The sequence below is a fragment of the Fringilla coelebs genome (genome assembly GCF_963513975.1).
Source record: "Fringilla coelebs genome assembly, chromosome: 24".
Classification (NCBI taxonomy): Eukaryota; Metazoa; Chordata; class Aves; order Passeriformes; family Fringillidae; genus Fringilla; species Fringilla coelebs.
Window position 1 is genome coordinate 3,688,069 of NC_140050.1, and position 25,282 is coordinate 3,713,350.

Genomic DNA, 25,282 nt, shown 5'->3' on the forward strand with positions numbered 1-25,282 from the left:
CTGGCTCTAGCTGAAACACAACAAGCAAAGTCATCAGAATGTGAAAAATGAACAATTGTAAGTCACCAGCAGTTGATGCAAATTTCAAAGTGTCTGCAAAGTACCAACCTCCCTCCCTCCCCCACCCCGTGTCCCAGCCCTGCCTACAATGGATCTGAGTCCCTGGGCCTGGCCTGGCCCTGGCAACTCTTCACAGCTTTTGTTGTACATTCAGTTAAGAAATGTCATTGGTGATGAACATTCAAATCAATGTTCCCTGGAACAGCAAATAAAACACCCATTTTCTGCACAGTGACACTGGAGGGTGGCAGCTGCACCTGGGGAAAGGTGTCCTGCAAGGCACAGGTGACACATTTGCTACAGTGGTGGCAGGCCCAGCTGAGAACTCAGCTCTGCTTTGTAAAAATGCAGGCTGGGCAGCATTAAAATGCCCTTTGGAGTCATCCAAGGATACTGATTCCCTAAAGCACAGCTCCTGTGTGTTCCTGCTCTTAATCCCTCACTGCTGCTTCTCCTGGAGCTGCCATCTGTCTGTAACCCCCCCTGGATTTTGCTCCCTCCCTGCTGCCCTCAGCTGATTCCCCAGGGCAGCTGCCCCTTGGCTGATTTTGGTAATTTCTGGAGCACCTGGAATGCTTCAAGGGAAAAGGAGTATTTGGGGAGGAAAAAGGGAAAAATCTCAGCTTTGAGACAAAAACTAAAGCCTCAGTGACAAGTGTCACTGCTGGTACTCAGCTGCATGAGGTAAAGAGGGAACACCAGGATGCCAAAAGCTGCAGTGTGAGCTCTGCTTTGGGCATTACTGCCAGTCAAGGAGAAAAGACCCCAAAATTCCTTTCAAGCCCAGCTCAGAGGCTGCTCCACCCCCTCCCTGGGCTGGGCAGCTGGAGGAGAACAATGCCCAGAGCTGCAGCTCCCAAAGCCCAGGCCAAGCCCCCGCCCTGCCCCAGCCCCAGCCCCGTTTCTGCTGCCAGCAGCCTCTGACAGTGACTCCTGGGACCTTCCCAGAGGCCTTTCCTGGGAGTTTTCCCGGGCTGGTTCCAGGGAAGCTGCTCAGGCAGTCAAGAATCTGGGGCTGCTGCAGCCCTGGGTGTGGGGAGTGTCCTCCATCCCTCATGTCCGGGCAGTTTTCCTTGGTGCAGCCAGAGCCAGGGCTGATCCTATGGGGTGGTTGTTCCTAATCCTTATCTCCTCCCTGCAGGAGCTCCAGCACAGGCAGCCCTGGCTCCCTGGCAGCTCACTGTGACCTTGGCACAGGTTTTTGGTCTGTCCCTTTGGACAAAGGGGACACACAGAGAGGAGAAAAGCTGCAGCAGTGGCTCAGGGAGTGAAGGGTTAATGCCTGGCTGAGCTGGTGCAGTTCCTGCAGCTCCATCCTCCAGCCAAAGGGAGCAGCTCCTGCCTTTGCCAGCTTCTCCATCTGCCTCTGCTCCCTGGGAAGCTGGATCACTGCAGAGCTCTGCAGGCAGGCAGGATCACACAAGGATCTCTCCCTGTCTTTGTTCCCTCGTGCTCTGCAGCTTTGTCCTTTTGGGTGGGCTTATCCAGCCCCCAGGAACTGCAGCACCTGCCCAGGGGAGGGAACAGAAGACCCCAAAAGGCCGTGGCTGCACAGGGCTTCAGATGCCCCTCTCCATCAGCTGGAGGAATTCCCACTCCTCCCTGGAGAGCAGGAGGGGGTTCAGTTGGAGCCCAGAAATGCATCAGTCACATCCTCTTACAGCCAGGGATGAGCTCTGAGCTGGCTCCTGGGAGCCTGCAGGAGGATCCTGAGCCAGGGAAGCTGAGCAGAAGGGTGGAGCTGGCCTGGGTGGCCCCAGCATGGCCTGGAGGAGCTGGGAGCTCTGTCAGCCCCTGCCCCTGCCCACCCCAGGGCTGGGGGCTCTGCTCCCACTGCAGCACCCACAGAGCAGCTCAGCCCCCCCAGCTGGGGCACTGGGAATGTGCAACGAATTCCTTTTAAAAAAATACAAAATGATTGGGGTAATAAATAAAAAAGTCACGTGGCCAGTGTGGGGAGCTGCTGTGGAGGCAGCTGCAGCAGGTGAGGGTTACTGCCTGTGTGCTCCCAGCTGGAAACGAGCTTCCTCAGAGATTCCATACTGCTCCAGGGGGTCCTGTGGGGAGCACAGGGAGGCACCAGTGAGATGCAGATAAAGCCCAGCAGCCCTTGGGACATGCAGGACATCACAGGGAGCCAAGGTCCAGGGGAGCCACCTCCCTCCCTGGAGCTGGGATGCCCCAGGCCCCTGGCAGGGGGTGAGCAGAATCTCCACCCATGGATCTGCCCAGGGTGCTGTGAACTGTTCCAGAGAGTCCATGGGAGGCCAGGCCAGCTCTGGACCTGTCCAGCTCCAAGCCTTTGGCCACTCCAGCACAGAATGTGTGCATCAGGGTTGGAGTGAGCACCAGGGCAAGGTGCTCAGGTCTGGCTGTGGAGACCATGGCTCCCTATGGGATCTGGGATCTCCTTCCCACACACAGCCTGGGCAGGACTGGCAGCCACAGCCCCTGCTGCCACCCAAAGCCATCAGTCACACCTGAGCAATGCCCTGCAGGGACTCACTCACCTTCCCTGTCATCTTCTGGATCTCATTCCTGTAGAAAATCAGGCTCCTCCTCAGGAACTCATAGCTGCAAGACAGGAACAGAGCACGGGAAGGGCTGAGCAGAGAGAGATGTGGGGAAGTTTCAGATGCTATTTTAGAGCTGGAGGGAAGCTTGGCTGGGAGGAGATAAGCACTGCCCTCCCAGTTCCTGATCCCAGAACACAGCCCAGAGCCCCCAGCACTGCCCTGGCTCTGAGGGCTCAGCCCACCTGGCTCTCCTGAGTGCCTCGACCCACTCCTGGCACTGCTCCTCTGTGGCACACTCGAAGCAGTATTTCCTCTCTGGCTCCTCGATGAAACCTGCCAAGGACAAGGAAAAGGCTCCAGGCAGGTCCTGGCAGAACTGCTGCTGCTCCCCTGACTCCCTCCCCACTCTGCCAGGCCACAATTAGCAGCTCTGTTAACTAAGATGAGCTGGCAATGACTCTGCCACCCCCACTTCCAGCCCCTTTCCTGTTCCCTGGGTGGCTCTGGGTACCTGGAGCAGCTGCCCACAGCATTTCCCAGCTTACAGAAGCCAGAGACCTTGGGAAGGGCAACTTCCCAAACTGAGGGTGACCTGAACAGGACCAGCATGGCCAGATCCAGGACTGACTCCCTGAGGCCCCTTGCAAAGACACCAGGATTTAAATCCAAGTGGGAAACAGCCCTGAGAGAGGAACTGGGATACCTACAGGGAGCAGCCAACCAAGGAGATAAACTGCACTGGGAGAAGGCCCTGAGGTGCCTTTGCTGGAGGCTTTTGGGAATGTGGCACTCACATGGCACTCTCACCATGGAGAGCAGGTCCTGGTGCCACTCCAGCTCTTGACATGTCCCCAGTTCCTGTCCCCAGAGCTCTGCTGAGCAGACCCACAGGGCTGCTGCTGCCAAACACCTGGCTCAGGCTGCTCCAGCACCTTGGGATGTGCTGTGGACACATCCCAACACCAGGTACTGCTGGGTTTAACCCTGCTCAGGAATCCCCCCTCACCAGAGCTCCCAACATCCCTAAAGCCCCAAAATCCAGCACGTGGTGCTGTGGGCTCAGTGTGTTCAAGCTGTTTGAGGGCCCTTTGGAAGCACAGAGCAGAGCCACAGCTGTGCCTGGCAGCCAGGCCAAAAGATACAGGGATGGCCTTGGAGAAACATCCTGTTATTGTGGCCACATACCTCTGGCACAGGGGATGAAAGGCTGCTCCCAGGGGAGAGCTGGCCCAGCTGCAGCTGCACAAGGACACACAGAGGGGAGGATGGGGCTGGAGCAGCTTTATCTGAGCCTCTCCAGGGTGTTTTTTGGATAAAATGCAGCAGCACAGAGCAGATCTGTCAATAACCAAGCTCCCCCTGCCAGGGATTGCACAGGCACCCAGGGGCCTGGCTGCTCTTAGTGCTGCTCTGCACGTGCAGCTGTGCAAAGCCCACAGGCTGTGCCATGGGATATCCCTGGGATCTCCTTGGGATGGGCCATGGGCACAGTGAGGAACAGCTGGCAGCTGGGGAAGGGAAAGGCTGAGGAATTGGTAAAGTTGGAAAAGGCCTTTGAGATCATCAGATCCAACCATCAGCCCAGCACCACCGGGTTCACCCCTCACCCCTGTCCCCAGGTCCACAGCCACAAATCTTCTGAACACTCCCAGGGATGGGGACTCCACCACTGCCCTGGGCAGCCTGTGCCAGCGCTTCCAAACATTTTTGGTGAGCACATTTCCCTCAGCACCCAACCTAAACCTGCTCTGGGCACAACTGGAGGTCATTCCCTCTTGTCCTGTTCCCTGGTAGCAGAGCCTGATCCCACAGAGGGAGAGGAGAAGGGCTGGGGACAGTGACCCCAGTGAGGAGGGGAAGGGCTGAGCTGACCCCAGGGCCACCAAGGAAACAGGGAGAGCAGGAACTGAGCAGTCCAACATTTCCTCCCCATGTGCCCCAGGGGAAGGCAAAGGGTGCACAGGCAGCACTCACTGATGGAGAAGACGTTCTCCTCCTCTTTGGTGATCTTACAGTGCTCCAGCAGCAGAGCTCCAATGGGCTGGAAAACACAAATAGAGAGGGTTTAACCCACAGAGCCCCCACACCACGAGGGCTGAACCCACAGTGCTTCCCTGGAGCCTTTAAAGCAACTTTCACAAGCTGGTGCTGCTTTTAAAAAATTCAGTCTGATTGCACCATATTTCATGTTCCTTTAATCAACCTCTTCATGCCAGTCTCACCTGTAGCACTTTGCATTTGTTAATTAAATGTTAATCACCTCTACTGGCTCAGATTCAGCCTAGTCTTCACCACTCTGTGATACCAGAGAAGAACTTTTGGTTTTAAAATCAAAGATGAAACATTTACTGTCACACCCAGAATAACCAACACTGAGCTGTGTAAGGGCTGTCCTGGAGCCTTGCAAGGGGTTAAACAGTGTGAGGGGAGCTGGAGCAGCTCAGGATGGACAAAAATCCCCTTGGTACTACTCAGGGATGTGAAGACAGTGGTTGACACTGACCATGAACAAGAGCAACCACAGGAAATCCTTGCTGAAGTGAACCAAAGTGTCAGAAACAAATCAGACAGCAGGGAAGGGACTGAAAATCTGATTTATCTTGTATTTCATAGAATTTTTTGGGTTGGAAGAGACCTCAAAGCCCATCCAGAGCCACCCCTGCCATGGCAGGGACACCTCCCACTGTTCCCAGGCTGCTCCCAGCCCTGTCCAGCCTGGCCTTGGGCACTGCCAGGGATCCAGGGGCAGCCATAGCTGCTCTGGGAAATCCATTCCAATCCATTTTCCCTGCCAGGGAACAATTCCTGCCCAAGATCCCATCCAGCCCTGCCCTCTGGCACTGGCAGCCATTCCCTGTGTCCTGTCCCTCCAGGCCTTGTCCCCAGTCCCTCTCCAGCTCTCCTGGAGCCCTGCTGAGCTGGTGGAAGAGGGAAGGTAGACCCTGTTCCTGCACCCTTTTCCCAGCCCACACAATCCAGGCAGAGAAAAAGAAGAAAGGAGGAGAGGAACAAACCCCAGCCAGAGGCCCAATCCCTACCTCGGCCTCATCGGTGCGGAAGTAGAAGAGAAAATTCACCACGAGCTTCACCAGGCGCTTCTTCAGCACTGCAGGGACACGGGGGAGCAGGGCAGGGCTGAGGCACAGGGAGCAGAGGGCACCCTGCCAGCCCTGAGAACGGCACTGACCCCCCCAAAGCACCCCCTGCACCCACCCCAAACACTGCCTGGGGGTGACAAAGTGTCCTCAGGGTGACAGAGCCCCTGAGCAGCTCCTCCAGCAGGTCCTGGGCAGTCAGAGCTCACAGCAGCACCACAGGGCCTCAGGCACTCCAGGAAAAGCTCCAGAACACAGGAGCCCTGCCTGGAGCTGCCAGCATGGGTGTCACCTCCAAGGGACAAAGTCCAGCAGGTCCTCAGAGGAGGAAAGGCTCAGGACAAGGGAGTGAGTACAACACTCCAGGGCTGGTTTGCAAGGGAATTTTGCTGGGAGATTTCAGGGAAGTTTCTTCCCCACATCCCCTGGAAATAGGGGATCTCCCTGGCCCCAGCCCAATCCCAGAACCTCCCTCCACACCCAGACTGGACCCCACCACTCATGCTCCTCATTCCCACACTCCAGCCCTCCCAGTCTGCCTGTCCCCAGTCCTGCCTCCCAGCACTCCCAGTGCTGCCCACCCAAACAGCCAGTCCTACCCTGCCCCTGTGCCCAGTGCTGCCCACCCCAAACAGCCAGTCCCACCCTGCCCCTGTGCCCAGTGCTGCCCACCCAAACAGCCAGTCCCACCCTGCCCCTGTGCCCAGCACTCCCAGTGCTGCCCACCCAAACAGCCAAACAGCCAGTCCCACCCTGCCCCTGTGCCCAGTGCTCCCAGTGCTGCCCACCCAATACAGCCAGTCCCACCCTGCCCCTGTGCCCAGTGCTGCTCTGGTTTCCCAGCCTGGATTCTCCAGCACCCTCAATCCTCCCACCCAGCTCCCCCAGTCCCTCTCTGGCCTTGCCCCCCAGTAACTCCAGTTCTGATCCTGCAGTTGGGGCCCCTCAAGTACCCCCAGTCCCTCCCTGGTCCTACCCCCAGTTTCTCACTCATGATTCTCCAGTTCCCTCAGCCCCACCACCCAGGGCACCGAGCCTCTCTCTCTCCCAGTCCCTGCCCAGTATCCCCAGTTCTGATTCTGCAGTTGGGGCCCCCCAGAACCCCCGGTCCTGACCCACCTTCACCTTTCTCCCCACACCGCCCTCCAACCTTGCTTCCCCCAGCACTCGGTCCTACCCCAGTTTCCCACTGGTGATTCTCCAGTCCCCTCAGTCCCACCACTCCAGTTCTCCCAGTCTCTCCTCGCCCCCTACTCCCGGATCCTCCAGTATCCCCAGCTCTCCCAGTCCCTCTCCCAGCCCTGATTCCCCACTCCCTGTAACCCCAGCTCTGATTCCCCACTCGGGGCCCCTCAGGTACCCCCGGTCCGGTCCCCCCCGATCCTCCCGATCCTGCCCTGCTCCCACCGCAGTAACTCCAGCCCTGACTCTCCACACAGGCCCCTCCGCGCACTCCCCCTCACCGTTGCCCTTCTTGGGGACGCTCATGCGGATCTCGGCCGCTTTCTCGGCGGGCTGGCGGGCCAGGGACAGCAGCTCCCGCTCGTTGTAGCGCATGGCGGGCCCGCCCCGGCCCATGGCCCCGCCCGGGCCGCCGCCAGCGCCGCCGGAAGCGCCCTCAGCGGCACCGGAAGCGCTGGCGGGGCGGCGGGAGCGCGCATGCGCCGGGACGGGAGCGCGCATGCGCCGGGGAGAGAGCGGGGCCAGGTACGGAGAGGGGGGAAGGGGCCGTGAGGGGAAACTGGGCAGGACTGGGGGAACTGGAGCTGGGAAACCGGGAGAGCTGGGTGAGGAGGGGCTGGGAGAGCTGGGTGCGGAGAGCCCGGGAGAGCTGGGTGAGGAGGGACCGAGAGAATTGGGTGAGGAAGGACTGGGAGTGTTGGGTATGGAGGGACTGGGAGAGCTGGGTATGGAGGGACTGAGAGTGTTGGGTGCGGAGAGACCGGGAGAGCTGGGGAGGAGGGACTGGGAGAGCTGGGTAGGGAGAGACCGGGAGAGCTGGGTAGGGAGAGACCGAGAGAATTGGGTGAGGAAGGACTGGGAGAGCTGGGTAGGGAGGGACTGAGAGTGTTGGGTATGGAGGGACTGGGAGAGCTGGATAAGGAGAGACTGAAAGAACTGGGTGAGGAAGGACTGGGAGTGTTGGGTATGGAGGGACTGGGAGAGCTGGATGAGGAGGGACTGGAAGTGTTGGGCATGGAGGGACTGGGAGAGCTGGGCAGCTTGGGTGGTGGGGCTGAGGGAGACAGAGAATCACGAGTAGGAAACTGGGGGTAGGGCCAAGGCAGGGTTTGGGCTACTGGGAGGATCAGCAAGGCAGGACTGGGGGCAGCTGGGGAGCCCCAAGTGCAGAACTGGGATGGAGTTACTGGAAAAGTACTGGGTGCCCTGGGTGGGAGGACTGGGGGTGCTGGGGAAACTGAGGATGCTGGAAAAGGCAGGACTAGGAGAACTGGGATGTGGGGTTGGGGGAACTGGAGAATGACAAGTGAGAAACTGGGGTAGGAGCAGAGCAGCACTGGGGATACTGGGAGCATTGGAAGGGCAGGACTGAGGCCCCTGGGTGCAGAATCAGGACTGGAGTTGCTGGAGGGGGACTGGGAGAACTGGGTGGGGTGGGTGGGAGGACTGAGGGTAATGGAGAAGCAGGACTGGGAGTATTTGGGGGGCCTCAATAGGAAAATCAGGCCTGGAGGTAGAGGAGAGGGACTGGGAGACTCTGGGAAATCCAGGCTGGGAAACCAGGGGTAGGATCAGGACAGGACTGGGAGAACTGGAGAATCACAAGTGGGAAGCTGGAGTAGGGCCAGGGGAGGATCAGAGGAGCACCTGAGTGGGAGTCAGGGGGCCTTGGCTGGAGAATCAGGACTGGAGCTACTGAGGGATGTGGGTGGAGAGGGACTGGGGGAGGGACACTGGGAGAGCTGGGTGCTCTGTGGGGAGGGATTTGGGGTACCTCAAAGGTCTTTCCAGTGTTAGTGCTCTGTGTGGGGAGGTTTGGGGGGGGCTCTGACCTGCTGTGAGCAGGGGGGTCTCCAGGACCTCATCTGGGGCTTGGGGACACTGCTCAGAGCCCCTGACCTTGTTGGGGGGGCTTGGGGGGCTCTGAGCCTCCCATAGTGGGAGGGTGGCCCGGGGGTTTTGGGGGGTGGTGGGGGAGCAGCAGTTCTGCTGGTGGAGAGGGGAGAGCTCAGGGGCTGTTGGTGCCTCAGGTGAGGGAGGAAGGCTCCTGTTGGGGGGCTTGGGGGGCCTCTGGTGGGGCTGCTTGGCCTCGCTGGGGTGCAGCTGGGCTTGGGAGTGGCTGAGGAGATGGGAAGGGCTCCGGGGGGATTTTCTGGATCCTTTTACTCTGCTTTCCTGAGTTGGTGGTACCCGATGTGCCCCGTGTGGGATCGCATCCCATGGTGTGTGCCCGGGGCATGTCTGGGTGTCACCCCCATCCTCGCTGCTGGGGCTGAACAATCCTGGGGTTCAGTTACCACTTTCTTTTCCAGCCTGGCTGTTTCTCCAGGAGGAGCTGAAGCCCAGGAATCCCCACCATGGATTTCCAGCACCGCCCCGGGGGTAAAACGGGCAGCGGGGGCGTGGCCTCGGCCTCCGAGAGCAACCGCGACCGGCGGGAGCGGCTGCGGCAGCTGGCCCTGGAGACCATCGACATCAACAAGGTGCAGGGACCCCCACGGCCCGGGGGACACGGTGCAGGGTCACATCCATGGGGTCAGGGAGGGGTTTGGGTTGAAAGGAGCATTAAAGTTCATTCAGGGACATCTGCAGCTATCTCAGGGGGCTCCAAACCCTGTCCAGCCTGGCCTGGGACACTTCCAGGGATGCAGGGGCAGCCACAGCTGCTCTGGGAAGTCCATGCCAGGGCCTCCCCACCCTCACAGCCAAGAATTTCTTCCCCATATCCCATCTAAACCTATTCTTGGTCTATTTGAAGCCATTCCCCTTTGTCCTGTCCCCCCAGGCCCTTTTCCAAAGTTCCCCTCCAGCTCTCTTGGAGCCCCTTTAGGCTCCATGGTCACCCCAGAGCCTTCTTGTGTCCAGGCTGAGGTGTGGATTGGCTTTAAATACTTCTGTTTGTGGAAGTATTTATTCTGTTTGAATAAGGAATATTTGGGGCAGAGTGACAAGAAGGTGCCAGCTCTTGTGTATCCATTTATTTCCAGTCTTCCCAGGGCTGGTTTGGGTTGGGGTGTTTCCTGCTGCAGTTGGGGATTCTGTCACCAATGCACACAGCTGCTGTTGGTTCTCTCTGTTTCCTCCTCCTAAAGCTCTCCTGTGCTTTTAATTTAAAATGTAAACTCAGCTACAGGATCCTGGGATTTCCTGAGCTGGGAGGGACCCACAGGGATGATCAGTGCAGCCCCTGTCCCTGCACAGGCACCCCAACACCGCCACCCTGAGCAGCCCTGAGAGCGCTGTCCCAGTGCTCCTGGAGCTCTGTCCTTGGACTGGGTCCATTCCCTGGGGAGCCTGGGCAGTGCCCAGCAGCCTCGGGGGAAGAATCACTTTCTCCAGTGCAGAACTCTGCAGTATTTTGGTTATTCTCCTGCTTTGCCAATGGATTTTGCTCATAACTTGTCCATCATTCTTTTCCCAGGACCCCTATTTTATGAAAAATCATCTGGGCTCCTACGAGTGCAAGCTTTGCCTGACGCTCCACAACAATGAGGTGAGGGAACACCTGCCTGTCCTGATCCCAGCAGCAGCAACTTGGGAATAACAGGAGTTTCAGCACCTGGGCAGTGACTGCTGAGATGTGAGGGATGGTATCTGGGTTTGAAAAGACAGGTGTCTGCTCAGGAAGGCAGGAGCCTCCCCTGAAATGGAAAATGTGAACTCCCTCTCTCTGAATTGTTATAAATTTGAAATTAAGGGGCTTTCAGGCAAAGATAGGGGAGCAGGAATAACAGTTATGTATTAGGGAAGAAAATAAAAATAAAATAAACAATGCAGTAATACAAAACAACACTGCCAGAGTCAGAGCAGTCCCTGTTCCCTGTGTGTCCCATCGCACAGCCCCATCCCATGGGGGCTCAGCCCTCCTGCAGTGCCAGCTGAGGTTCTGCTGCAGCAGGATCCTGCACAAGGGGGGAGTTTTCCTCTGAAGGTCCAATGGAAAAGGCAGCTGCTCCTCTGGGAATGCAGTGCAAAGGCTGTTCTGGTGTCCCAACATCTCAGATTGTATCCATGTAGGAATGCTTGGCTCCTCCCCTGGGCACAGCATCTCCCCATGGGATGATGGAATTGGATCAGCCCTGCAGGGACACTCAGTGGCCATGGACAGAGGAGATCTCCTGGAGGGAGGATTGGGTGTGGGAGAGATAAAGAAAACTGCCCCATGAACAGAGAGAACTGCCCCAGCTCTGACAGATGGGAACAGAATGCACATTGCCTTGCAGTGTAGGACAGGGGTTAAACCTGACACAGTGTGCACTGTGATTTTGTTGAGGGGTGTCGTTTTCTTCTGAAGGTTCAGTAGTAGTGTAGATAAGCTTGGTCTTCCTCTGAGAATGTAGTAAAAAAGAAAGCTGTTCTTCTTAGAATCTAGTAGAGAAACTTTGCTTCTAGTGTTCTAAATCTCAGATTATATCTAAGTAAGAATGCTTAGCTCCTCTCCTTGAGCAGGACATCTCTCAATGAGATGATGTAATTTTATCAGTTATGTAGTGAGATTCAATAGCCCATTAACAAAAGATCTCAGAAGGAAGATTAGTTGTAGAAGAGATAAAGTAAACTGCCCAATTAACTAAAAATAACTGTCCCACTTCTAACATAGAAGAAATAAAATACACACAGATCTTATAACCCAAGACATTATGACAGCTCAGCAGCTGAGAGCAATCTGCACTTTTGGAGTGAGATTCCTCTGTGCTGAGGTTTAAAACACCCTCTTCAGGGAGTGACAGGAATGTTTCAGTCATGGCTTCATTTAACTTCTCCCTTGGTTTTTATTTCAGGGGAGTTACTTAGCACATACCCAGGGGAAGAAGCATCAGACCAATTTGTAAGTTATCCTCTACCCTAACTTTATTCTCCATTACTGAAGCACTTTAATATTATCATGTTGGGTGTCTGTAGTCATTTAACTTCATTGCACTCTGCTTGATTGTTATTTTTCTGTGGTTCCTCATGCAGCCAGGAGGAACAGCCTGGATCTACTTGAAAAATGGTGCTGAAGATCTCCCTTTTAAGCTAAAGTTCAAATCCAGCTGTGAAATTGCTGAAGGAAGAGGGAGGGAGAGTTTTAAAAGCAAATTGTCTGAGTCTAGGTAATAGGAACACTGCCTGCCAGAGCTCCAGGAACATTTGGACAATGGTCTCAGGGTGGGATTGTTGGGGTGTCTGTGCAGGGCCAGGGGGTGAATTTGATGATCCCTGTGAGTCCTTCCAACTCAGGAGATTCCAAGATTCTGTAAATCTCGATTTGTCAATACAGGTTTGGAGAAGTTTGTACGTTTTGATTTAAGGAATCCAGTTTGCTTTGCTTGATCTGTGGGTTTGGCTTTCTTTTTGCTTCTTTTTTTTTCATGTTGATTTCAAGAATTAAAGTCTTCTCAAATCCATCTGTGGAGCCTGGCCTCAAGGTCATGGTGAGGGTGGATCAGATGGTTGAGTGACAGCCTTTAGCCAGGGGGAGGATGGATACAGCTGGGGATAAAATAGGATTTCCTGGCATGATTCCTGTGGAATGCTGTGCTGAGGGATTCAAACTGCTCCTGGGTTTCCTTTAGAAACAAGGGCAGGTAACCCTTAAATTCTGAATTAATCCCCAGGGCCCGACGAGCTGCCAAGGAAGCCAAGGAAGCCCCTGCCCAGCCTGCCCCTGAGAAGGTCAAAGTGGAAGTGAAGAAATTTGTGAAAATTGGGCGCCCAGGCTACAAAGGTGAGTCAGGGTGGCAAGGAGGTCCCTGATGGGCAGTCCCTGCCTGGTGGGATGTGAATTATTCATTAGTCTTTTGAGCACCTTTGCCCATGAATAAGATATGGGCTCTTTCCTGGAGTCTTTTTATTGTTTAAATTGCTCATGGAATATCTCTTTATGGCTGACAGGCAGGGAGAACCACTTCAATAATAGATGGGTGTGTCTCAGGCTGCCAGGGAGATGATGGCATTTCGTCTCCTCCTTCTCTTGTGCTGCAGCACCTTTCATTAATGCTGTAAATCACTCACTCTATGCAGAACTCGTGGGGTTTTATTCTGTTTTTCATGGTTTTTTGGCCTTCATTACAAAATTTGGCTTTTTAATCTCACCAGTGCTTCGCTCCACAGCAGCTGAACTTCAGTAGAGGAGAATCATGGAATAATTTAGGTTGGAAAATATCTTTGAGATCATTGAGTCCAACAGTAGACTTAGCACTGCCAAGGCCACAACTAAACCATGTCCCCAGGTAGCACATCCACAGATGTTTTAACACTTCCAGGGTCAGTGATTCCTGGACAGCTCCTTCCAATGCTTTACAGCCCTTTCAGGGAAGGAGTTTTCCCAATATCCAACCTAAATCTGCCACAGCTTGTGGCTGTTCCCTCGGAGCAGAGCCTGACACCCCCACCTGTCCCCTCCTGTCAGGAAGTTGTGCAGAGCCACAAGGCTCCCCCCTGAGCCTCCTCTGCTCCAGGCTGAGCCACTTCCCAGCTCCCTCAGCCTCTCCTGGAGCTCCAGACCCTTCCCCAGCTCTGCTCCCTTCTCTGGACACCCCCAGTCCCTCAGTGTCCTTGGGGAGAGGGGCCCAAACCTGCCCATTGCAGGGACACAATCCCAGAATGGTTTGGGTTGGGAGGGACCCCAAAGCTCATCCAGAGCCACCCCTGCCATGGCAGGGACACCTCCCACTGTCCCAGGCTGCTCCCAGCCCTGTCCAGCCTGGCCTTGGGCACTTCCAGGGATCCAGGGGCAGCCCCAGCTGCTCTGGGCACCCTGTGCCAGGGCCTGCCCACCCTCACAGAAATAGCTTTGGTTAAAGATAATGTGACATTTTGTTTGATAAACAGGAGAAAAGTCTCGTAATATTTAATTGTTGGAAACTTTGTGTGTTTCCCAGGGCAGATTAATGCTGCTCTCACCCTGCTGTGGCATGTTCTCAGCTTTCTTATATTTTTTTTTTACAGTGACCAAACAGAGAGACCCAGAAACAGGCCAGCAGAGTCTTCTCTTCCAGGTAAGGGCAGGGTTCAAACTCTCCTTGTCAGGGTTTTCCAGGTAGAACTGCTGCTAAATGAGCAGTTCTTTGCAGGATCCATGAAATCAGTAATAATAAGGAGGCCTTATCTTCCTAGTTGCTGGAGCTGGTTGTGTTGAGCAAATCCCTGAGCTCAGCTATCGGCTGTGTAGTGGGAGAGGAACATGGAGTCTGAGGTGGAATGAGATGAGAATCACAGGAGAGTTTGGGCTGGGAGGGACCTTTAAAATGATCTATTTCCATCCCCCTGCGATGGGCAGGGACACCTTCCATGAGACCAGGGTGCTCTAACCCTGACCCTGGACATTTCCAGGGGTGGAGCAGCCACAGCTTAACCTACACTAGGCCCTCCCACCCATCACAGGGAGCAATTCCTTCCCAACATGTCTCCTGAATTGCCCCTAATTCAGTCTGGGGTCTTTAATCCCAAACCATTTTGAGATTCTCAGCCTTTCCTCTGCTCTTTGTTTCCTTTGCATTGGGGATTGCTCTGGGTTTGCTCCACACTGGGGGATGTATTTGGTGGCCAGGAAGGCCAATGGCTCCTGGCCTGCATTGGGAATTGTGTGGCCAGCAGGAGCAGGGAGGTCATTCTGCCCCTGTACTCAGTGCTGGTGAGGGCACACCTTGAGTGCTGTGTCCAGTTCTGGCCCCTCAGTTTAGGAAGGATGGTGAGACACTTGAGCACATCCAGAGAAGGGCAGCAAGGCTGGTGAGGGGCTGGGAACACAAGCCCTGTGAGGAATGTTTGAAGGAGCTGGGGTTGTTTAGCCTGGAGAAGAGGAGGCTCAGAGGTGCCCTTATTGCTCTCTACAACTCCCTGAAGGGAGGTTGTAGCCAGGTGGGGTCGTCTCTTCCACCAGGCAGCACTGACTGAACCAGAGGACACAGTCTCAAGCTACATCAGGGAAGGTGCAAGTTGGATATTAGGAAGAAATTTTGCACCAAAAGAATAATAAAGTACTGGAATGCTCTTCCCAGGGAGGTGGTAGAATCACCATCTCTGGATGTGTTTAAAAAAGACTGGACACAGCACTTGGTGCTACAGTCTAGTTGAGGTGTTAGGGCATAGGCTAGAGGTCTCTTCCAACCTCATTATTCTGTGATTCTGAGCAGAGCTGGGGGTGCAGAGGAGGGGTTGTTAATGCTGCCCTGTCCCCCCAGATCGATTACCCAGAGATAGCTGAGAGCATCATGCCCCGGCACCGCTTCATGTCGGCCTACGAGCAGCGCATCGAGCCCCCGGACCGGCGCTGGCAGTACCTGCTGATGGCAGCAGAGCCCTACGAGACCATCGCCTTCAAGGTGAGACCTGCCAGGGGAAACCTGGCACACTGCCTTGGTTTGACCAGACAGGTGTGTGCTAAGGAAGGCAGCAGTCTGCCCTGAAATGGAAAATGTAAACCTCCTCCCTCTGAGTTATTATAATTTTGAAATTAGAAGGCTCTCAGGCAAAGAGTGGGAGCAGGAATAACAGTTCTTTACTAGGAAAACTGAAAATACAAGTGTTATAGTATTAAAAAAAAAAAACCTTACTGACAGAGAATAGAACTGACACCCTGTGTGTCAGGCTGGTGGCACAGTACCATCCCACGGGGGCTCAGCCCTCCTGCAGTGCCAGTCACAGATGCTGCCAGGGCTGGGACATCTGAGGGTGACAGGGGGGCCTGAGCTGTGCTCTGGGGCAGAGAGCACCTCCTGGTTCTGTGGTTCTGCTGGAGCAGAGATTCTGCATAAGGGGGGAGTTCTCCTCTGCAGCTCCAGGGCTGCTGGAGATGGGCCTGCTCTCCCTCTGGGAATGCAGGGCAGGAGAAAGCTGCTCCTCTGGGAATGCAGTGGGCAAAGGCTGCTGTGCTGTTCCAGGGCAGATTGTATCCAGGTAGGAATGCTTGGCTCCTGCCCTGGGCAGAGCATCTCCCCATGGGATGGTGGAATTTGATCAGCCCTGCAGGGACACTCAGTGGCCATGGACAGAGGAGATCTCCTGGAGGGAGGATGGGCTGTGGGAGAGATAAAGAAAACTGCCCCATGAACAGAGAGAACTGCCCCAGCTCTGACAGATGGGAATAGAGTCTGCCTGTTTCCTACTTAAGACAGAGAGGAATCCTGGGAAAGCTGGGAGGGTTCCCTTCCTGCTCTGCTCTGCTCTGCTCTGCACTGGGGTGCCCTCACCATCAGTGTTGTGAGGAACATACTGAGCTATTTTAGAGAGTGTCCAAAGGAGGGACACAGAGCTGGGGAAGGGTCTGAGGGAAAAAGTTCAGCAGCAAATCCCAAAGCCAAACAGGACCCAGATGTCCTGGAAATCAGCAGACATCCAGAGAACCAGACCAAGGTGCCCAAGTTGAGCTGTTCTAAGGCAGGAGCATCCCTTGGGATGTGCACAGCAGCTGTTCCATGCATCACAGCAATTCTGGCTCATCTCAGACCACTGCAGAAAGAGACCTGGGGGTCCTGGTTAGTGGCAAGTTGGATCTGAGTCACTGCTGTGTCCTGGCAGCCCAAAGGGCCACCCTGTCCTGGGGGCACCAGGCCCAGGGAGGGATTGTCCCACTCTGCTCTGCCCTGGGGCAGCCTCACCTCCAGTGCTGGGGGCACTTTGGGCACCACAGGATCAGAAGGATCCAGAGCTGGTGGAGAGTGCCCAAAGGAGGGACACGGAGCTGGGGAAGGGGCTGAGGAGCAGCTGAGGGCACTTGGCTGGTTCAGCTGGAGCACAGGAGACTGAGGGGAGGCTCCTCGGGGGCTGCAGCTCCTGCCCAGGGCAGGCACAGGGGCAGGGGCTGAGCTCTCCTCTGGGACAGGGACAGGGGGCCAGGAAGGGCTGGAGCTGTGCCAGGGCTTGGCATGGAGCTCAGGGAAAGGTTCTTCCCCCCGAGGCTGCTGGGCACTGCCCAGGCTCCCCAGGGAATGGTGCCAAGGCTGCCAGAGCTGCAGGAGCTCTCAGGGCTGCTCAGGGTGGGGGTGTTGGGGTGGCTGTTCAGGGACAGGGGCTGCACTGATCATCCCTGAGGGTCCCTTCCAACTGAGGACGTTCTGTAATTCCTAATGAATGGTCTGTGCTAACCCTCAGGGGTTAATGGAGTGGAAGGGGGGGGTCAGGAAGACATGGCTGGAAGTCATTAAACCCCACTGAGGTTTGGTGGAGGACTCTGGCATGAAAACCAGACTGTGCAGAGCCCTGGGGAGCTGTGAATTCCCAGTGTCTGGCACAGACAGGAGCCTCCTGGGCTTCACTCCTCAGTCTCTGTGCAGATGTTCAGGGAGGGATTTTTGCTGGTTGTCCTTGACCGATAGGGAAGTAACTTAATTCTTTCCTGCCCCCACCTCTGTCTAATAACAGCCCTGCAAGGCCTGGAATAACTGTGCTTATCTCTCAGGCTCTGGGGCTAAAAAGGGCCTTTGAGCTAATCTGGTGCTGCTAAGAATAGCTCTGTGTTCTCTTTTGGTGCAGGTGCCAAGCAGAGAAATTGATAAAGCAGAGGGAAAATTTTGGACTCACTGGAACAGAGAAACCAAACAGGTAACTGAGGTTTTGTAATGTCTGTCCTTAAGGAGAGCAGAGCAACTTGAGAGAGTGACATCAGTTCTGTCCTGCTGCCTCTGCTGTTCAAATCTCCATTCCCTTAGTGCACCTGTGCAGTGGGAGCTGACAGAGATCCTCCTGTGTGGGATCTTGGAGAGGATTCAATTTCTGGCAGCAGCAGCAAGATGGGGCACAAATACCCAGAGAAAAGGAGGCTCAGGGGGAACCTTCTTGCTCTTACACTCCCTGACAGGAGGGTGCAGCCAGAGGAGGGTCAGGCTCTGCTCCCAGGGAGCAGGACAAGAGACCAGAGGGAACGGCCTCAAATTGTGCCAGGGGAGGTTTAGGTTGGATACTGGGAAAATTCCTTCACTGAAATAATTGTCAGGCATTGGAACAGACTGCCCAGGGCAGTGGTGAAATCACCACCCCTGAAAGTGTTCAAAAACGTGTGAATGTGGCATTTATGGCCATGGCTTAGTGGTGAATGTGGTGGTGCTGCTGGGCTGGTGGCTGGACTTGTTGATCTTAGGGTTAGGTTTGGCTTTTCCCAGCCTGATGATTCCATGATTAATGTGCAGCACCGTGTCCTCTCCATGGTTCTGTGCCCTGTGTTCCCTGCACACACCTGCCTGAGGGAGCCTGGGGCTGGGGCTGCTCCCCTGTATCCAGGGAACAGTGCCTGGGGGGGTGCCCACCCTCACAGGAACCTCAGTGCTCAGAGTCCAGAGGAGTTCAAATCTGGGGCAAGACTGGTGCCAGTCACAGATGCTGCTGGGACTGGGACATCTGAGGGTGACAGGAGGGGCCTGAGCTGTGCTGTGGGGCAGAGAGCACCTCCTGGGTGCTGGCAGAGCTGTCCCCAGGGTGCTGGGCACTGCCCAGGCTCCCCAGGGAATGGCCCCAAGGCTGCCAGAGCTGCAGGAGCTCTCAGGGCTGCTCAGGGTGGGGGTGTTGGGGTGGCTGTGCAGGGACAGGAGTTGGATCAATGATCCCTGTGGGTCCCTCCCAGCTCAGGGCACTCCAGGATTCTGTCAATCCCTGATTAATTGTTCCCTTTTCTCTCCCAGTTCTTCCTTCAATTCCACTTCAAGATGGAGAAGCCCCCGGCCCCCCCCAACCTCCCCCCAGGGCCCCCGACCGTCAAGCGGCCGCCGCCCCCTCCCCTGATGAACGGGCTGCCCCCGCGGCCCCCCCTGCCCGACTCCATGCCCCCCCCTCCCCCTGGGGGCATGGCCCTGCCCCCCATGCCCCCCTCGGGGCCGGTGCCACCCCCCCCAGTGCCCCCCCAGCTGCCCCCAGCGCCCGGGGTGCCCCCCCCTGCTCCCCTGCCCCCCATGATGCGGCCGCCGCTCCCCACCGAGGGGCCGGGCACCATCCCCCCTCCCCCTCCCTCCAACTGAGGCCCCTCCTGGACTCCATCCCCCGGGATTTGTGTCTTTTTAACTGCAGCTCACCCCCCATTCAGGGAACAGATCCTTTTTGTACCTCTGGAAAGCTGACTGAACTCTGTAGGTTCATTAAAAGGTTTTTGATTCTCCTTCCCCTCTGCTTTCCTGTGCTGCTGTGGGTTCATTTTCCTCACCCCTTGGATAAAGGAAACATTCCCAAGCTGGTTATATTTTGGAAATTCTCCAAAGAGGAGGCAAAGAATTGGGAATCTCAAGGCATCTCCTTCCATCAGCTGTCTTGGCCTGAGGAATCCCCCTTAGGCTGCCTGAGAGTGTCCTATTAATTAGCCCCCATTAATCAGTTTTGATTCAACCAAAGCCCTTCATCTCTCTTCATTCACTGGGGGGGGACATGGAAAGGCTCCTGTTGCTGATACTAAATCTTTGTTTATTGTTATAATTCATTAAGTGTCAGTACCATGGTGTAGCACCTGCTGTCACATGATTCTATTGTGTGCCCTCCTCCCACTGACAGCTCTGTTCAGGCAAGTTTTTAGTTCTCTGTGGGTTTATTTATCCTGAATGTTTCCTTCCAGCCATCACTTGGTTCCCATAAAAAAGCAGCACCAGCAGCAGTTCTGCCATTACTCTGCCCTTTCCCAGGATTCTGTCCCTGAACTGGGGGATCAGTGGGGGATCCTGGGGGGCTCAGTGGGTGAGGGCATGGCCAGGGCTGGGGTTCCTGACCAGTTCTGGTTGTTTGAGAGGCCATGGGAGCCCTGCAGCTGCACCCCCTTGATGGGGGAATCAAAACCTTCCTCTGCTACTGGGCTGAGATGGTCCCAGTTAGTTAAAAATCCCAGACTGGTTTGATTGGGAGGGACATTAAATCCCATCCAGTGCCACCCCTGCCATGGCAGGGACACCTCCCACTGTCCCAGGCTGCTCCCAGCCCTGTCCAGCCTGGCCTTGGGCACTGCCAGGGATCCAGGGGCAGCCACAGCTGCTCTGGGCACCCTGTGCCAGGGCCTGCCCACCCTGCCAGGGAACAATTCCTGCCCAAGATCCCATCCAGCCCTGCCCTCTGGCACTGGCAGCCATTCCCTGTGTCCTGTCCCTCCATCCTTGTCCCCAGTCCCTCTCCAGCTCTCCTGGAGCCCCTCCAGGCCCTGCCAGGGGCTCTGAGGTGTCCCTGGAGCCTTCTCTTGTCCAGGTGAGCACTCCCAGCTCTGCCAGCCCGGCTCCAGCCCTGGAGCAGCTCCCTGGCCTTTGTCAGCTCTTCTAGAAATGACCTCAGACGCCTCCAGGCCTCGCTGTGTCCATGTCCTGCTCCAGTTTGGGTGCTCCATCCTTTTCTGAGGATCCTGAGCTCCAGACTGCAAATACTTGGAAACTCAGGGAAGGGTCTGGAACTTTTTTGTTGGACATTTCCCCAAAATGAGGAACTCTCTTGGAATGGGTTTCCAGGATGGTTTAGGCGGGTGGCATTGGCAATTCCAGCTGCTCCAGTAGGTTTGGGCATCTCATGGAGGGAAAGGTCTTTACAATGGTGTGTGTGTGAGACTCTCTAAGGGTTGTACTGAGTGCTCAAAGTCCTCAGGCTGCTGCTGCCCCCCATGATTCTCATTCCCAGGATGAAGCCCTATTCCAGGGCAGCCTGTTGAGCTGCAGGGTGAAGGTTTTCCAGCCAGAAGAAGGAATGCTTTCCATACATTTACTGATTTCAGCCCATTATCTGCCCCTCTCCCCCTCCTCCTTCTCTGGCTCTCTCCCCTCCTGGTGTTTCAGTGCTGGTGGGGTCGTACGTGCCAGTCCCCATGAGGATCCCATTCCAGACACTCATCCTCCTTTAGAAAACATCCAAAGTCAAGGCCGTGCATCCCTACGAGCGGGTGCAACAGCTTCGATCTTTGCACGTTTCCAAAACGAGCCGCAGACCCAAAAATAGAACAAGAAAAAGTTTCTTTGCCACCTCCCTCGCTGCTCTGCAGCGCGACAGCCCCGGGGCGGCTCAGGGGAGGTGGCTGCGCCTCGGCCACTCAAGGCCACCCGTGGTTAAAAGGGAGAGCTGTCCTCCCTCTTCCTGCCCAGGCTTGGGATCCTGAGCTGCTCCAGGGAAGAGCTGAGGTGGGACCATGAGCGCTCTCAGGGGGCTCCTGCTGTGCCTGGTGCTGCTGCTCCCCTCTGCAGCTCTGCCCAGGAAAGAGGGAAGGGATTCCCTGGTGGAGCTGAGCCTGCTGGAAGCAGAAGGGAGAAAGGTGGGAAATGGAAGTTCAGAGGAGACACCCAGGTCCAGGAGGGCTGCTGCCACTCGCCTCTTCTCCAAGCCCGAGCCGGGAGCCAAATGCCCGCAGGGAGTGGCTGAGGAGGAGGGCCCGGGCTGGTCCCGCTCTAGCCCGCAGCCCTGGCCCCTCGGGGGCCTGGAAGGGCCCGTGTGCAGGGTGAGGATGGAGCAGGACGGGGCCACCCCGAGGCAGCTGGAGGTGGTGGGGGTGCTCAGCCACTACGAGAGCAGCTTCATCAAACTGCTGAGACGGCGCCGGAGCTGGGACGGGAACTTCCCGGGGACCTTCGGGCTGTGCCGGCCCGGGGAGGCCGGGGCTGCTCCCCATCCCCTGCAGAGGATCCACGAGCACGTGCTGGAGCCGGGGCTGGAGAGATTCCTCGTCCTGCACCTGGAGGAAGGTTGGTGGGAGAGCCCTGCGGGCTCCGAGGTGGAGCAGGGAGGGGAAGGATGCAGGGCTTGGGGTGGTGGTGCTGTTTGCTGGCCCGAAGTCAGAGATTTAAACACAGAATTAAATCTGGGGGTTGGGTTCCCTTTAAAAAGTGATGGAGTAAAATGTTTCTGGGCATGTTTTGAAGGAGGTGAGGATGGCAGCGTGGCTCTGCCATCTGTCCCCGCCTCTGACCAAGGTCCACATTCCAGCAGCGTTTGGGACACGCTCTCAGGGATGCACAGGGTGGGATTGTTGGGGAATCTGTGCAGGGCCAGAGGTGGGACTGGTGATTCTTGGTGATTCCCTTCCAGCTCAGGACATTCTATGACTCTTGTTGGCTCCACTCTCATCAGTGTTTCTCACTTTCTGCCTTAACGTGGCAGATGGGTTTGGGTCCCATCCCAGCTCTGGGGAGAAAGGAGGAGCTCGGACCCAGCTGCTCCTGCTGTGCCGGGAGCCTGGCCCGTGCTGATCTCCACTCGGGCTGTGGAGCTCCTGTAGCTTCAGCCTTGTGGGAGATCCTCAACACACATTCCCCTGTCCCATCCCGGGGGTGATCCTGGTCCTGGAAGGGGGGTTACAGACTCAAATTTAATCCCTAACGAGAGGTCCTGAAATCTTCCGCCTCTCCTGGGCTTTGGATTTTCAGCTGCACTCTGCAGTGCCGGGCAGCGGGGAAGTGCCTCTTCCCCGGGCAGCGGCCACAGCGTCCCCGAGGCACCGGAGAGCAGATTTCCGTGGGCTCTGGGGGGAGGCAGCTCCCTGCCCGCGGGGTGCGGGGTGTGTCCCGCTTTCCATCTCCATGGAGCCGGGGATGGGATTTGCTGCGTCCCTTCTCCCCCTCGGCTCCCGTCCCGGTGCTCCGGTCCCTTCACGGGGACAGTGCTCAGCCCGAAGCCCCTTCCCCACCCCCGGAGCCCCGGCGGCGGGGGGGGTTCACGGCCGTGTCTCCCCCGTTGCAGTGCAGTGGGAGGCGCAGGTGAAGCTGCGGTTCCAGCTGGTTTTCCAGGCGGAGGTGGGACGGGCTGTGGGAGAGCTGCAGGCGGCCGTGATGCTCTTCTACCTGGGCCGCCGGGAGGGCCGGGGCTCCGGGCACCCGCAGGAGCTGCTGGCCACCGGGCCGGGGCTGCCGCGGGACCAGGTGGGTCCGGGCCTTGGTGGGAGCAGGGGGCGGGAGGGGGTGTCCCGGCTCTGCTGCCCAGTGCCGCTGTCATCCCTCCCAGTCCATTCAACAGCCCCTCCAGCTCCCTTTGCTATCCCCTCCCGATTCATTCATCGTTCCTCCCAGTCCATTCACCATCCACTTCCAATCCATTCACAATCCCCTCCCAGCCCCTTTGTCACCCCTCCAGCCCCTTGGCCAACCCTCCCAGTCCCTTTGCCGTCCCCAGCCCGGCTGCTCCGCCCCGTCTCCCGCTCCCGCCGTGCCTGAAGATGGAGCTCTCACCCTGTCCGCAGCTGCCGCAGGGCCGGCGGGGCTGCCCCGGTACCGAGCCCGGTCTGGGGTCCTGAGCCCAGCCCCTCGGGGGTTCTCTGGGTTCCCTGCACCCCGCGGCCCCCGGAGCAGCTCTGGGGCAGGGGGCGAAGCTCCCAGTGCTCCCCACCCTCCCTGCCGCTGCTCCCTGGGCCGCCGCGGGCTGGGTGACCAGAACCAGGGACCGCAGCGGGGTGACACGGGGGTGAGTGTGTCCCCCGTGATGTCGCACTCACGCCCTCGGGGCTTCTGTGGTTTCTGCCTCGGTGCAGAGGCTCTGCCTCTCCAGGGACACGCAGTACCTGGCCCTGGCAGCCGCCGCAGCCTCGGTCACCCGCAGCGCAGAGCGGCTCCGCTTCTCGGCTTCCCTGACCATCCACGGCGGCGCGGGAGGTAGGGACGGGGGGGACGCCCTGGGGACAGCAGCATCCCTGCCCTCGTGTCCTCGCTTGGGCCTTTGGGGTCCTCTCGGGCCGGCGAGAGGTGGTGGGGACATGCAGGAGACCCCAGACCGACCGACGTCCTCTCCTCTCGTGGCCGCAGGAGGTGCCCCCCTGCCCCGCACGGAGGTGCAGCAGCTCCTGTTCGGCTCCGATGACAAATGTTTCACCCGCATGACCCCGGTGCTGCTGCTGCTGGCCAAGTCACGGCAGCAGGAGGAGGAAGAGGAGGAAGAGGAGGCTTTGGCCCCATCCTCCTACCTCTCTGCTGAGGGGGTGGTGGACACAGCTCCGTACCCACAACTCAGGTCCGTGGCCGTCGCTGCAGGCACGGGAGAACACAGGGGCTGGGAGATGAGTGGGACAGGGGCAGCCCCAGCTGTGGGACCAGGGATGGCTGTAGGGCACAGCCTGGTGGGACCCCCGGGCTACACGGGGGCCCCGTGACTCTCCCCGTGTTCTCCTTGCAGCCCACCCCAGGCCAGCACCGAGGAGCTGCCGACCCCCACTGCCCCGGGCCACGCCAACACCTCGTCCCCAGCTCCCGGGGGCAGCGCCCAGTTCCTGGCAACCCTGAGCCACTTCATCCGGCAGCTCCTGAGCTCCTCCAGCGAGCCGCCCCCCCAGCCCAGTGCCCACCACCGGCTGGACTTCGAGATGATGGAGACCCTCCCCCACCAGCTGCTCAACCTGTCGGAGGAGGCGGCGCTGGAGCGGCTGGTGCAGTCGGAGGAGCCCTCGGTGCTGCTGCTGGCCCAGGACAGCGGGGCCGTGCTGGAGCAGCACCTGGGGGACTGGCAGCCGGAGGACACCGTGCTGCAGCTGCTGATGGGCAAACTGCAGGTGGTCATCCAGGAGCTCAGGGACATCCCGGCTTTCCAAGCCAACGCGGCGCTTTTCCAGCACCTCCTGACCTTCTGCTACTACCCCGCGGAGCCGGGGCAGGCCGAGGCGGCCGAGCGGGGCCCGGGCTCTCGGAAGCTGCGCACGCTGCTGCTGCTGAAGGCGCTGCAGTCGGTGCGGGCGCGCTGGCAGGAGCGCAGGAAGGTGCAGCGGCAGAACCGCAGCGCCCGGCAGCAGGCGCACTGCCGGCTGCAGGAGCTCACCATCGACCTGCGCGACCGCCACTTCATCCTCATGCCCACCATGTACGCGGCCAACAACTGCGAGGGGCCCTGCCGGCTGCCGCTCTCCGCGCGCATCCCCAGCTACTTCTCGCACACGGTGCTGCTGCTGGGCATGCAGGACCAGGGCTCGCCGCTGCGCAGGGCTCCCTGCTGCGTGCCCGTGCGCTACTCGGACCAGCTCATCATCAGCCTCTCCTCGGACGGGCTGGAGATCCGCAAGTTCCCCAACATGGTGGCAGAGGAGTGCGGCTGCCGGTGAGGCTCCCGCCGGCCTCCCCGCTCGCCCCACCCCGGCCCCTCTCCCGGTTTGCCCTCCCGGCTCGGGATCCGGTACTTCTCCCGAGACGGGAGCTCCCGTGCGTCCTTTCCCCGTGGTTTGGCTCGTTAGCATCGCTCTGGTTCTGGGTTCATCCATGCCTGTCCCTGGGGCTGCTCCGTGTCCCCCTGGGGATGTGCCCCCGCCGCTGCCGAGGGTGCCCGAGGTGCCCGCGGGCTCTGCCTCCGCTGGGTACGGGCACGGCAGGGCCGTGGGGGAGGACAAGGCTTGGCAGATCCAGGCAGGACCATTCTTGTTTATCCCTCACTCTCTGCTCCTGTGGTGGCTGGGAAGGGCAGCTGCTGCTTCCTCCAAGCCTTGCAGCATCCTCTGGCCATTCCCCAGCCCACGGCCCATGACGAGACCCCCCTGGCCACACGGCTCCACCTGTGACAGCAGAGCAAGAGGCCAAATCCCCTGGCAGAGACCAGCCTTGC

At 57.8% G+C, this 25,282-nt stretch overlaps 3 protein-coding genes across 4 annotated transcripts; 2 read left to right on the plus strand and 1 right to left on the minus strand.

The window, feature by feature from the left end:
* Positions 1 to 138: 138 nt before the first annotated feature.
* On the minus strand, positions 139 to 7,264 carry PLEKHJ1 (pleckstrin homology domain containing J1). Its single transcript, XM_084220949.1, has 6 exons — positions 7,135 to 7,264; positions 5,615 to 5,682; positions 4,551 to 4,617; positions 2,819 to 2,909; positions 2,571 to 2,634; positions 139 to 2,117 (listed from the first exon to the last, which is right to left on the minus strand). Exons 1-6 carry the CDS (start codon positions 7,247 to 7,249, stop codon positions 2,052 to 2,054), a joined length of 471 nt encoding a protein of 156 aa, XP_084077075.1. The 5' UTR covers positions 7,250 to 7,264; the 3' UTR covers positions 139 to 2,051.
* Positions 7,265 to 7,316: 52 nt separating this feature from the next.
* On the plus strand, positions 7,317 to 18,920 carry SF3A2 (splicing factor 3a subunit 2). Of its 2 annotated transcripts, none has more exons than XM_084221032.1 (9): positions 7,317 to 7,378; positions 9,166 to 9,336; positions 10,275 to 10,346; positions 11,635 to 11,681; positions 12,451 to 12,560; positions 13,784 to 13,833; positions 15,019 to 15,159; positions 17,309 to 17,377; positions 18,451 to 18,920. In XM_084221032.1, exons 2-9 carry the CDS (start codon positions 9,211 to 9,213, stop codon positions 18,781 to 18,783), a joined length of 948 nt encoding a protein of 315 aa, XP_084077158.1. In that variant the 5' UTR covers positions 7,317 to 7,378; positions 9,166 to 9,210; the 3' UTR covers positions 18,784 to 18,920. The 2 variants fall into 2 exon arrangements, with proteins under 2 accessions (XP_084077158.1, XP_084077159.1); XM_084221033.1 differs by lacking the exon at positions 7,317 to 7,378 and adding an exon at positions 7,407 to 7,458.
* Positions 18,921 to 20,906: 1,986 nt separating this feature from the next.
* On the plus strand, positions 20,907 to 24,788 carry AMH (anti-Mullerian hormone; the record flags this gene model as incomplete). Its single annotated transcript, XM_084220941.1, has 5 exons — positions 20,907 to 21,456; positions 22,451 to 22,629; positions 23,235 to 23,355; positions 23,509 to 23,710; positions 23,873 to 24,788. The coding sequence occupies 5 exons, from the start codon at positions 20,907 to 20,909 to the stop codon at positions 24,786 to 24,788; spliced, it is 1,968 nt and encodes a 655-aa protein (XP_084077067.1).
* Positions 24,789 to 25,282: the final 494 nt, after the last annotated feature.